The 12,989-nt window shown below is 46.5% G+C and overlaps 1 protein-coding gene across 3 annotated transcripts in view; it reads left to right on the forward strand.

Annotated features, from left to right (window-relative positions):
- The first annotated feature begins 349 nt into the window (after window positions 1-349).
- Window positions 350-12,989, forward strand: part of LOC137427370 (uncharacterized) — a 29,861-nt gene continuing 17,221 nt past the window's right edge. Inside the window, exons 1-3 of one of the 3 annotated variants that reach the window (XM_078778317.1) lie at window positions 350-447; window positions 2,851-3,051; window positions 4,266-4,376. In XM_078778317.1, the coding sequence (XP_078634443.1) occupies window positions 2,862-3,051; window positions 4,266-4,376 (301 nt within the window). In that variant the 5' untranslated portion in view covers window positions 350-447; window positions 2,851-2,861. The remainder of the gene's footprint in view (window positions 448-2,850; window positions 3,052-4,265; window positions 4,377-12,989) is intronic. The other 2 variants (XM_078778318.1, XM_078778319.1) reach the window with 2 other exon arrangements.

The raw sequence follows: 12,989 nt of genomic DNA on the forward strand, positions 1-12,989 counted from the left end.
ACTAAGTCTGCACCGATGACTCGACAACTAAATACAAGTCAACAACAACCAAATGTCCACAATCGTCGGAAGGTTCTCAACCCTCAAGTGACGTTCCATCACCATTGGTGTTAAACTGAATTTCAAGATTCCGAATCAATCTTCTCACCAAGTCTTCAAGACACCTTGAGGAAGGTGTATCGTCCAGCTTGGCATGTCGGACCTCCTTTTTCCCTCCTCGTTTACATTCGGATTTAATATTTTTGTGAATAAAACTTTAAAACTGGAAGTAACGAGGATGGGATGAGATAACGATCGAAAGGGATCCGATAGACGTAGAAGTAACATGGAATAGAAAAGAGAAGAAGAAAAAGTCGTGCATCGGAGAGGAAGAAGAGTCGGCGCGAAGCAAGCGGGGATCTGGTTCCTGGTTCACGGGAAATGCCATTTGGGGTTTTAAACATCTTCGTGAGTTGAGGAAGAGTTGTGGAGATTTTGGGTTTTAAACATCTTCGTGAGAAGAGGAAGAGTTGTGGAGATTTTGGGTTTTATTTTTAAACATCTTCGTGAGTCGAGGAAGAGTTGTGGAGATTTCGGGTTTTAAACATCTTCGTGAGTCGAGGAAGAGTTGTGGAGATTTGGGGTTTTAAACATCTTCGTGAGTAGAGGAAGAGTTGTGGAGATTTTGGGTTTTAAACATATTCATGAGTAGAGGAAGAGTTGTGGAGATTTGGGGTTTTAAACATCTTCGTGAGTAGAGGAAGAGTTGTGGAGATTTCGGGTTTTAAACATATTCATGAGTAGAGGAAGAGTTGTGGAGATTTGGGGTTTTAAACATCTTCGTGAGTCGAGGAAGAGTTGTGGAGATTTGGGGTTTTAAACATCTTCGTGAGTAGAGGAAGAGTTGTGGAGATTTTGGGTTTTAAACATCTTAGTGAGAAGAGGAAGAGTTGTGGAGATTTTGGGTTTTATTTTTAAACATCTTCGTGAGTCGAGGAAGAGTTGTGGAGATTTCGGGTTTTAAACATCTTCGTGAGTAGAGCAAGAGTTGTGGAGATTTGGGGTTTTAAACATCTGTTGAGTCGAGGAAGAGTTGTGGAGATTTGGGGTTTTAAACATCTTCGTGAGTAGAGGAAGAGTTGTGGAGATTTTGGGTTTTAAACATATTCATGAGTAGAGGAAGAGTTGTGGAGATTTGGGGTTTTAAACATCTTCGTGAGTAGAGGAAGAGTTGTGGAGATTTTGGGTTTTAAACATATTCATGAGTAGAGGAAGAGTTGTGGAGATTTGGGGTTTTAAACATCTTCGTGAGTAGAGGAAGAGTTGTGGAGATTTGGGGTTTTAAACATCTTCGTGAGTCGAGGAAGAGTTGTGGAGATTTGGGGTTTTAAACATCTTCGTGAGTAGAGGAAGAGTTGTGGAGATTTTGGGTTTTAAACATCTTAGTGAGAAGAGGAAGAGTTGTGGAGATTTTGGGTTTTATTTTTAAACATCTTCGTGAGTCGAGGAAGAGTTGTGGAGATTTGGGGTTTTAAACATCTTCGTGAGTAGAGGAAGAGTTGTGGAGATTTGGGGTTTTAAACATCTTCGTGAGTCGAGGAAGAGTTGTGGAGATTTCGAGTTTTAAACATCTTCGTGAGTAGAGGAAGAGTTGTGGAGATTTTGGGTTTTAAACATCTTCCTGAGAAGAGGAAGAGTTGTGGAGATTTCGGGTTTTAAACATCTTCGTGAGGAGCATTGTAGCTCATGGTATCGGCGGTGTTGTGCACACAGTGGGCTTTTCAATGTTTCCATGGATAACCTTCATATATGATAGATATATCATACTAAAATAGGCAATTTAGTGTGTCTATCTGTCTATCTGTCTGTCGATTTTTGTCCGCGATACATTTGGTTGTTCCTCATCCAATCTCAACCAAAATTATACATGATGGAGGTTATAGCTACTTAATTTGTCCCCCTCCCCCCCTGCCCCCCCGTCCCCGATTGGGTGTTGAGGTCCATATCGTGTTCGGATAGATTTATTGTGGTGTTTTTTTCCAGGTCTAAACAAATCACAAACTGGTCAAACACTTGAAATATTTCCTTCAATCCTGACAAATCTTTCTCTCTCTATCCGAAAGTACCGTCTGGCAACCTCTTCCCCCTCACGTTTTGAATATTGGGTTTTGCCGATTCTTCTTCCTCTTTCCTGTGTAAATACGCTCATTTAATTTCCAAAGTAACTTCACTTTCCTCGTGTTCAAACTATCTAATGATACAAATGCTCTTCTTTGAAACCTGTAATACAGGTGATTCAGTCCAACTTCCCAGTGTGATGAACATGAACTGAATTCCCACGGACATGTTCCAGAGGAATGTTGTTGTTCCATCCGATTTTATTTAAAGTGGTTTCTTATTTATCACCTGAAAGTTATTGATGTCCGGAATCTGTCTGCATATCAGCACACCTGTGGCATGGATTACCTGTCAGCACAAGTACTCCTCCATACACATCCCCTGTGCTCGTGTTTGAGGCCTTCTCACCATTGAATGTCTTCATCATAAAATTGTGGAACAGGCCCAGATTTTACATAAATATCGAGACTTTTAAATATTTTATCTGTGGCCAAATCAACGTTCACATCAACATGTTGTACAATTTACAGTATTGTCTTAGGACATGCAATTTTGTTTTTTGGGGGGAGGGAGGGGGGGGGGTCACAGGGTGTGCGTTGGTGCGTGGTGAAAGTTTGAAGTACTGTAACTGATTTAAGCAGAAGATAAGGCCTCAAGTATGGAGGTACTTCACATATTGGCACTTTGTCAGATCAAGGTACGCAGAGTGGACTAAACATCAGGAAGAGTGGTATGTTTCCCTCCTCTCTGAAGGTTCACCCACCATGGACGCTCAAGTTGGCTGTGAGAAGGATTCCTGTGATGTGCAGCCGGAATCGGAACAGCCGACAGTGCTGGTGTGTGCAATGAAGGTTGAGGAGCTGGAAGGATTTCCTGAGATTCTGCAGATAAAAATCGAGGATGTGAATTCCTTTGGTCTGGAGGAGAAGGAGGAGCAATGTGACAAGCCGAATGGTGAGTTGTGTGATTGGCATCACTTCTAATGAGGTCTGTGTTTGTTTCATGTGCTTTTTTTTTGAGTTATTGAAAAAGGCTCCTGAAACACCTCGAGCAGAAAGGAAGAGAACAAAATGGAAAGTTCCCCCAAATATTCCTGCAGGTCACACAAGATCTGCCAGCAGCCCCCTTCTGGTAAAACTGCCAAAATCTGCACTCACTGCTCACCTTCACTCCTTCATTCCTCTTTTCTCCTGCCTCTGGAACAAAGTCCATCACTCTCTTCAATCCCTCTCCTCTCTCCAGGTCTGAAAAACAGCTGTTCGCCACCATCTCTTTATCTTCCCCCATCCAAAACCTTGATATTTTAAGCCCCCATCAAAACACCCCAAATTCGCAATGATGGGGTTGCTTGGGGTGGAAAAGATCAGGGTTGGATAGAGAGCATGATCTGAGATTGTGATGAACAGCTGTCTTGAAGACTTAGAGGGAAGAATGAGATTGAAGAGAATGTAGAACTTGTTTCTACAAGTGGTTAAAGAAGGGGAATGAAAGGGTAAAGGTGAACAGGTTTCCTGTATTTTGGGAATTTCACCAGTGGGGTGTTGCTGTGGGACGTGTTCCCTGCAGAACTGCAGAAACCTGGGGGGAGGAGGGGTGAGAGGGTGATGGCGAGGGGGGGGGGGGGCACAACGCATGGAAAGAGAAGACCAGAAAGGAGACAGGATAAGAAAGTCACACCACTCACCTGTCTGTGTCGTGAATGTGATAGGCCCATACAGGGGCGTTGATCGCTATTGAAAAGAGGGGGGAGACATTTTCTGGGAAAATTATTTTGAAGTGGCTGTGAAGAAGGTGACGGTGTTTTTTGTCATTTTCATGAATTTGATATAATCTAATAAATAGTGGCCAATTTGAAATGTGATATAAAATTTAAAATTGAATTGACGATATATCACGAAGTCGGAAGACTTCCTATGAGGGAATGACACACAATTCCTTGAAAAAGAAAATCGACCAAGATACAACCTATGAAGGTACCTGCCAATCCATCACCTGTGCAGGATTTCACATCACATTACACTCATTAATCCTTTGTGTGCAGCATCTTGTTTGTTTGTTTTCAAAACTTTCATTTAAAAACTACTTTTTTAAAAAATCTATTTTAAGAGTATGAAAACCTCTGCATGTGACACAAGATGCCTGCATTTAATAAAAGTTACTTTTTCCAGATTTCTTTGTGAAAGTGGAAGTGAAAGCTGAGCATGACATTGATGTTCACCTGGATCGACCCGAACCCAAAGATGCCAAAGCTTCTTTCCTCAAGAACCATTCTCATGAAGGTTTCTGTCAATGTCGATACATTTTGATTCAAACAGTTTGATGATGAACTCTGGTGTTAAGAAAAAAACATGACGTTATGATTTCATTGCTTTGAGAAATAACCACGATGGTAAATCAATTTCTCAAACATCAATTATCACCTTTATCAACAACAACAACAACAACATGCATTTTAAAGGCCATTTTCCCTGCTAGAGCGGGGGTTAGCCCTGCGGTCCCCATGGCAATCTTCTCCATTTTGCACTATTTTCTGCATCTCTCCTTGTTCACCCCCTTGCCCGCATTTCTTCTTCCAACATCTTTAGCCAAGTCTTTCTCGGTCTTCCCCGTCTTCGACTTCCTTCTACATTCATTTCCATCACTCTTCTCAACCAGTCACTTTCATCCTTCCTCAACACATGACCAAACCATCTCAACCTATTCCTCTTCACAGCATCAATCACAGGCTCTATTCCCATCATCTTTCGCAATGCATCATTTGTCTTCCTCTTTCTCAACGATACTCCGCACATCCGTCGAACCATTCGCATTTCCACCCTTTCCAACCTTTGTTGCTGCTCTACGTTCATTACCCATGTCTCGCTCTACTCTTGTAAGCCCAGATGCTTCACCTTTCCACCATGGACACACCCATCTTCTGCACCACGGACACGCGCACCAGCGGCACCACGGACACACCCACCGGCTGCACCACGGACACACCCATCAGCTGCACCACGGACACGCGCACCGGCGGCACCACAGACACACCCACCGGCTGCACCACAGACACACCCACCGGCTGCACCACGGACACACGCACCGGCGGCACCATGGACACACCCATCGGCTGCACCACGGACACGCCCAACAGCTGCACCACGGACACACCCCCCGGCTGCACCTTGGACATACCCACCAAGCGTTCCACACACCTGTTCGTCACTTGCACCCCATGCAAGCTCATTCACTCAACACAATGTCACTCATCTCCCACTTCTCACAATACGCTGCTGAGTACACTTTCAACACACACACACGCACCATTCACGAGCATTGCCTCATTTGCTCAATACTAAGACTCTCAAGCACACACACGGCATCATCTGATCTACCTGGTGCCCTGCTAAAACTCGCGCTTCCCCGTCTTCCCTTTAAACCAAGCACATCCCGCGTCATTAACAACCATTCTAACCTCTCTATGTCCCCGCTACCTGTCCAATGTCGCTACTTAAATCTTCAGTGACCTATGGTCAATCTCTAGGTCTCTACACACTTTATCCAAACCCTCCCTCGGCGAGCTTACACTGCCATGAACCCCATAAAACTATTGCTCCTTTGCCCCCGCTGTGAGGGATGGCAGAGTTGCCATCCCATCACATCGGGTATCTCCCACTATCAATTTGGCCCATCCAAATTCCAACTAATCAAAATTTGCCAATCTGCCATTCATCTCTGCCAATCATCTCTGCCAATCATCTCTGCCAATCATCTCTACCAATCATCAAATTTTGCTTGTCACAAATTCCCTATCCCTACCAAATGTCCTTTAACTTGAGCCTCGGTGCGTCTTTACATTTCCAAAGCTCGGCTTCGCAAAGCCGAGGAATGAATGCGGGTGGTTCGTTGCCTGCAGGTTGGGTCCGTCCGGCATTCACTTCAGGTGGGGGCGGTTTGGTCGGGCCGAGATTCCACGCACCATCTCGGCACGGAACCTTTCGGTCTCCGGCCCGATGGCTCAATCTCGCCCGGTCGGAACCCCGTCCCCACGAGGGGCCACCGCTCCGCTTCCTCCTACCTGCTCCTGAACCGGACCGGTCGCCTTGCCCGACAAGGCCCGGACTCGACCGTGCAGGACGGAGCCAGGCCCGAATCGGTAACGACGCTTCAAAGGGAAGCGACGCAACACCGACCCGCGCCGGGCCTCGCATCCAACAAAGCGCACTGCGCACGCTATCCGTCGCCCTACACGCTGCCCCGTTCAACGTCGATGCTTCACTCGCATACTCACACGCATACGCGACCCTGTTTTCACTCACAAAACCCGGCGGCTCAGCGCCTCTCATGTATTCCACACACCCCATCCATTCCACCAACGCACTCCCTGTTACACACCACACCTCCCGCGCACCTCCTTGCGCACACTCATCGTTCGCACACTTTGTTCCACACCTCTCCTCCGTTATGTCCTCCGTAACACTCACCCTGGGCGTGCACTCTCGCATCCACCCACTCACGCGCTCCGATGTGCCCTCCCACACACGCGCCACCACTAACTCAGGTGTACACTCTTGCACACGTTCGACCATTCCAGGTGTGTATTCTCGCACCCGCTCCACCACCAACTCACTCTCCGTGTCACACTCCGTACACTCCGTACACCCCGACGTGCATTCTCTCTCCGACGCACACTCTTCCCTCACAAGCGCGCCATTTCCACAAACACCACTCACAGGGGACCCTTCACCAACGCCCGGATGCTTTCTCGATCCCAAGCGCGCGAAAATTATTTTGTCGCCAAACATCCTTCTACAAAATCTCCCCGTACAATATACAGCACGACTCACCTGGGCGCTTCTTCTTCTTCGCTCCAACACCTGCAAATTTTCATTTGGGTTAAGCACAGCATCGTGATGTGAGCAGGGACTCTGCACATAATCCATCTCTCCCTGCCGCGAGTGCTTTTCTAAGCCCCCGGTCTCTACAATTTCAATTCCCACTACTTTCTCTTCATTCACCTCAACGACCGCTGGCTTTATTAAAATTCCCACTTGTACCTCAGCGGTCGCCGGCTTTTCCATACCTCGGGTAGCGATTTCTATACCCCTCATTTTACCAGCGCTTTTCTCCGACTCGCTCAACCTGCGCTCCTCGAGTCGCGTTACCTCCTCGTGCACCCGTGGGACCTGCTCGCCCAACCTGCGGTCTCTGTCCCTCTCCGCTTCCCTTACCTCATATGTGGCTTTCCCCCTCGCGAACCCCTCATTAATTTCTTGGGCTCGGTCATTTATGCCCTCCAATTTTCCCGTATCACACCTTGTTTCGTCTATCATGGCGTCCATTTTTGCATTCATCTGGATTAGCAATAGTTTAATGCTCACCCAGTCTTGCACAGGGGGCCCGGCTATCGCCGTCACGTACGGGAAGCCGCCATTTTGTGCACCTGCAACCACGTGCGCGAGGGCACCATCTTGTGCACCTGATACCCCTTCAACCACCTCACCATTTCTCTCCTCCTCCATTTCTCCCATATACATTTCCCCGAGGTCCTGGGTCGATTCTACCCCCCCTTCTAACTCCCCAACCGGCATTCCATCGCCTTGATTGTCCATGGCGCGAGTTTTAAATTTGAGATTTTAAAATTAAATTAAATTTTGGACCACCCGTAATTTTGAGCGAGTTAAGCGCGCTACAGGTCCAAATCCCACTCCTGACACCAATTGTTATGGACCCCGACGTCGGCCTTCCCCACTTACCAAGGGGGGGATTAAGCCCCTCGTTTATCACTGACCGACGTGGTCCTGGGGGTATGACGTCACGCCCGGTCAGCGCTGGGTAGGGTATTAGGCCCAACCGTCCTATGACCTAAATACCAGCGCCTCTCGGTACGCAAGGAAATACTCCCGCTCACGGCCGCAGTTTAATAGGTTGGTTGCGCCGAGCGAAGCGAACTGCGGCGTGAGTTGTTTATCAAAGGGGCTAAACCCGATTCATATTCGTTGGCCGAATCGCGCCACGTGCACTCAATGTGGAAACCTCTAAAGCGACCGAATGTAAAGAAGAAGACGAAGGTAGGAAGAACAGGATTTATTATTATTAATTACTATTTACACACAACTAAGCAGAAAGGAAAGGAAATACAATTTACAAGGCAATGGAAGGAGCAGGAAACACAGTGCAAATATTAGCTTATTCTAAACAGGCTTAACTTCAACCCATCATTCCGGCATTCCGGCAACCCAGGGACAACATGAAAGACAGACGAACGATCACACTTACACGGGGGATGCAGGCAGGAATGAATGGCTGGAGGTGGATGGCTTGGAGAGGAAAGGAAGGTTCGGCGGGGACTGGGCACGGTCGGGCCGGAAGGCACCGCCGTCAAAAAGCCGAGCTGCGGTCGTGCAACACTGCCGCGGTTCCAAACTGCGCGGGCGAAGCTCCTTTTGCGCACCGCTGCGTCGCACGCTCTCCGAATTGCTTCGGTCCTCTCTCTCTGCCGCCGTGGGGACGTCGTGTGCTCTCCCAGGACTCATCTGAGGTGGGGGCGTCCCCCCGTGGGTTATGTCGGCCCCACCCTTGATCCTTCGCGAAGCTCCTCGATCTTTCTCTCTCCGCCTTCTCCAAGCCAAACCCCTTGCTCTTCGTTGGTTGAGCGGGGCTGACTCACTCCTCCCACCGATGACGAGGGCGGAGACGCGCCTTTCTTCCCCGAGTTTCACCACGTGCGCAATGGAGTCCATTGTAGAAAACCATCCAAACCTGGCACTTTGAAGATGGGACCCATCTTATTTCATTCGGTGCAATGGAGAGTCGACTATTGGGAAACACAGCCTTATACTACATAGAATAAGGAGATAACTATTTAAAAGGATATATGGTGGCCTGCGTGTATGTTTATGGAGTAACTAAGAGGATGACCTTTGAACTTTACACTACGGAGGTATTTACAAGAAATCATTACACTTTATAGAGGGTGATATTTACAACAATTACAAATAAAGCACAACAATTCTCAAATCCACAACAATATACAGTATATATATATATATTATATATATATACACAGACTTGGCATTTAATATGGAATATTTTTTTTGTGGGGGTGAACTTACTTTTCAAGAGGTCTTAGAACCAAAAGTTCATTGGAATTATGTTGAAATTATTCTAGATTTTGTTAATGTGACCTATAAAAGAAACAAAAACCACATTTGACATTTCGAAACAAATAAATTGATCCTTGAAAGTGATGTAAACTGATATCAAACTCGATTCATGGACAGGACTGTGTTAAACTTCTGAACGTTTTCCAGAAGTATCTCTTTATTTTGCACATGAGAGAAAATTGTTTTTAACAAAAACAAAAGTTACATTACGACTGGGATTACGGACAGTAGAATTACAGTTCAGTACTTCGTGTAACCCCCACGAGCATTCAGGAGAGCACGTACACGTCGAGGCATGCTGTTCACGAGATTTGCCAAGGTTTGGACAGGAATCGCTTGCCATGCAGTGACAATAGCCTGCTGCAATTCACGCACAGAGGTCGGCTGCTGGTCCAAGTGGTGGATTTGACGCATTAATTCTGCCCACAAGTTCTCTATCGGATTCATATCCGGGGACATGGCAGGCCACTCCATATGCTCTACACCACGGTCAGCAAGAAAGTGTTGGATCATGCGAGCACGATGAGGCCGTTCATTGTCATCTTGGAAGACAAAGTTTCCTCGAAAGGCTGCACGAGCAAATGGAAGCAATGTTTCTTCCAGAATGGCCCTGTACTTGAACTGGTTCAGGTTTCCATTCAGAACAACCAGGTCAGTTTTGCCCCCTGCATGAAAAGCAGCCCAAACGGTCACCCCACCACCTCCAGCTTGGACTCTTGGCATTATACAACCTTTGTTGTAGGCTTCCTGCACTTGTCTGCGCACTCGGACGCGGCCATCTTGACAATAGACCAGAAATCTAGACTCGTCACTGAAGATCATGTGATTCCAGTGTCCTGGCTGCCATTGACGGTGCTCTCTGGCCCACTGCAATGGGCGCTGCCGGTGTTGTCTGGTCAGGCATGGCTTTCTCAGGGGATGTCTGGCACGATAGCCTGCTTGAACCAGTCGTTGGTTGACTAGCCTTCTGGATACAGGCACATTTGTCAGTTGCTGCCACTCAGCCCTAAGCCGATTAGCTGACTTGGTACGGCCATTGCGGACTAACCGGTGCAGCTGGTGATCATCCCTCCTTGTGGTTCTGTGGGGACGTCCTGGCCTCGGTACTGGAGTAGGGACACCCCTCTGAGCATTTCGTTTCAGGATCTTTGACACCTGACCTTGAGTGATGCCATACTGCCGAGCAATAGCACGCTGTTTCATGCCGTAATTTCGTAAAGCTACCACTCCATGACAAACAGCATTGTCGAGTTGACGGACCATCTCCAGAGGAAGCGGCAATAACTTTTGGAGATGTGCAGCAGTTGTTTTCCACTAATACAGAACGCAACAACCCTTGTATACCCGACTGTGAAGGCAATCATCAAATGCACCTGTCCGTACATTTTGCCACGCCACCTGTGATATAATCCTGTTGTTGACTTCTTGCTGCGACAGACAATCAGTGACATGGTTCTTTTAACAAATAAATCACCAAAGTGTAAAAGAAACTCACCAGATTGAAAAACTGAGTTAAGAAAGTAAACCCAAGTCAAGAAAAAAAAAAATATTCCATATTAAATGCCAAGTCTGTGTATACATATATATATATATATATATATACATACAGTGAACCCTCGTTTATCGCGGGGGTTACGTTCCAGAACCCCCCGCGATAAACGAAAATCCGCGAAGTAGCGACCATATTTTTTTTTTATATATATATATATTTTAAAGCATTATGAACTCCCCACACTCTTATTAACCTTTCCCATACTCTTATAAACACTTCCTATACTCTTAAACACTTTTTACACTCTTAAACATACGTAATTTTAACAACATATAAAATTCTAATGGGTACTCACCATTGAAGATACTGTAGCTACCCATGGGTTCCCCAAGCAAGACCAGCATCAGAATCTCCTTGCTCCAGCCGGTGACGTCACCGGCGGGGATTCCCGGCGCGAGAGTGGCTGGTCACGTGACCGCTAAAGCGTGCCGCGCTTTGCGGGTATAATCAGCTACACCTGTTGATCACGTGACCACCGATTCACCGAAGCACGCCACGCTTGAGAGGCGTGGCTTTCGGTTTCTGGTTGTGCTTTATAATGCAGCCCGATAAATGGGCTTTTCAGTGTTCCCGAGTTGGTTTTGAGAATAAATATCTTCTCGGACGAGTTTGTGTCTTGCCCGTCATTTCGTCCGTATCAAGCAAGAGCCCCGGCCCTTCAATACTACAACTTGTGTGATGAAGATGATGATGAATTAGCTGTGCAGTACTGATGACGATGAAGGTGATGACGATGATGAATGTACTGGCGTTTTCCATACGCACGACTCTTTGTCTACCCTTCTACTGTACACTATGTACAGTATTTTATTTCTTGTAATATGTTTTAAATACTGTATTTTTCTTATTTCTTTACGTTTTTTTTAAATTTTTAGGCTAGAAAATGCTTATTTTACCACAAAAATATTTAAAATAATAGTATATAAAAATACATTTATACCGCAAAATCCCGCGATATAGCGAAAAATCCGCGATATAATTTTACATATACTAGCGAGAAAAAACCGCGATGTACCGAATCCGCGAAAAGTGAACCGCGATATAGCGAGGGATGACTGTATATATATATATATAAAAATACATATATATATATATTGTTACTGACGCGGCTTTAGATGTTATATTGACCGAGCGGTGGTGTATTTAACCGCGTCCGAACAGTTACTCCCCGATTAGAACCCGATTCCACCCGACGTTGACCAGATCGCCCCACAGATATTCAATCAGGAAACCTCTAAAGCGACCGAAAGAGAATGAAAAAGAAGAAGAAGAAGAATACGGAGGAAGAACAGATTTATTATACACACACAGCAATGGATGGAAGAAGCAGTAACACAGCGAATCGTTAACTTACACTATTCATTTTTACTTAGCCCCAAGACAACGAGCAGGACAGGACGTTCACACTTACACAGGGGATAATGCAGGCAGGTAGGGCTTGAGGTGGATTGCTTGAGAGGGAGGCAAAGTCGGGAGGCCGCAGCTCGCAATTCCTCGCGGTTTTGGCGGGAAACCCTCCGTCATGTACCCGCTGCGGTAGACGTCACGCGCTGGTTCGGCACACCTGCTCCTCTTCTTGGGGTGGAGCCGTCTCCCTTCTTTCAGCGCGTCTCTCCAAAGCTGGTTTCCTTGCCGAGTACCTCTCCTCTTTGGCTTGGAGCGTTTCGCATCTCACCGATCCTCTTGGTGCAGTCTCTTTGCTCATCTCCCAAGGCCTCTCTTAAAGCAGTCCCTTACAGTCGCTTTTATCACCTCGGGCGGAATTAAGCCGCCGGCTCTGAGGGCACGCCTACCGGGTCGCTCACCGCGGTGCTGATTGGCTGTTAGGGTTGGTTCACTCCTTCCCTCTTATGACGAGGTGGAGACACGCCTTTCTTCTCCGACTCAAAGCACATGGGCAATGGCGGTTGAAGAAAACCGCCCAAAATGCGGAAGGCAATTGGAAGGGAGGTTTTGGGGAAATTGGAAGGGCCTACGCTTATTTTGTTTGATACAATGCAAAGTCAATCTAGTGGGAAACACATACTTAGCCTACATGGAATAAGGAAATACACTATTTAAAAGATATATCGTGACCTGCGTGTAAGTTTCATGGAATTAACTAGGACGGCTGCGACCATTATTTACATTACGAGGATGTTACCATACTTTTGTAACGTTCACATTGTAACGTTTCCACATTCGTTACAATATAT

Source organism: Myxine glutinosa, chromosome 5 (genome assembly GCF_964187855.1).
Source record: "Myxine glutinosa chromosome 5, kmMyxGlut1.1, whole genome shotgun sequence".
Taxonomy (NCBI): Eukaryota; Metazoa; Chordata; class Myxini; order Myxiniformes; family Myxinidae; genus Myxine; species Myxine glutinosa.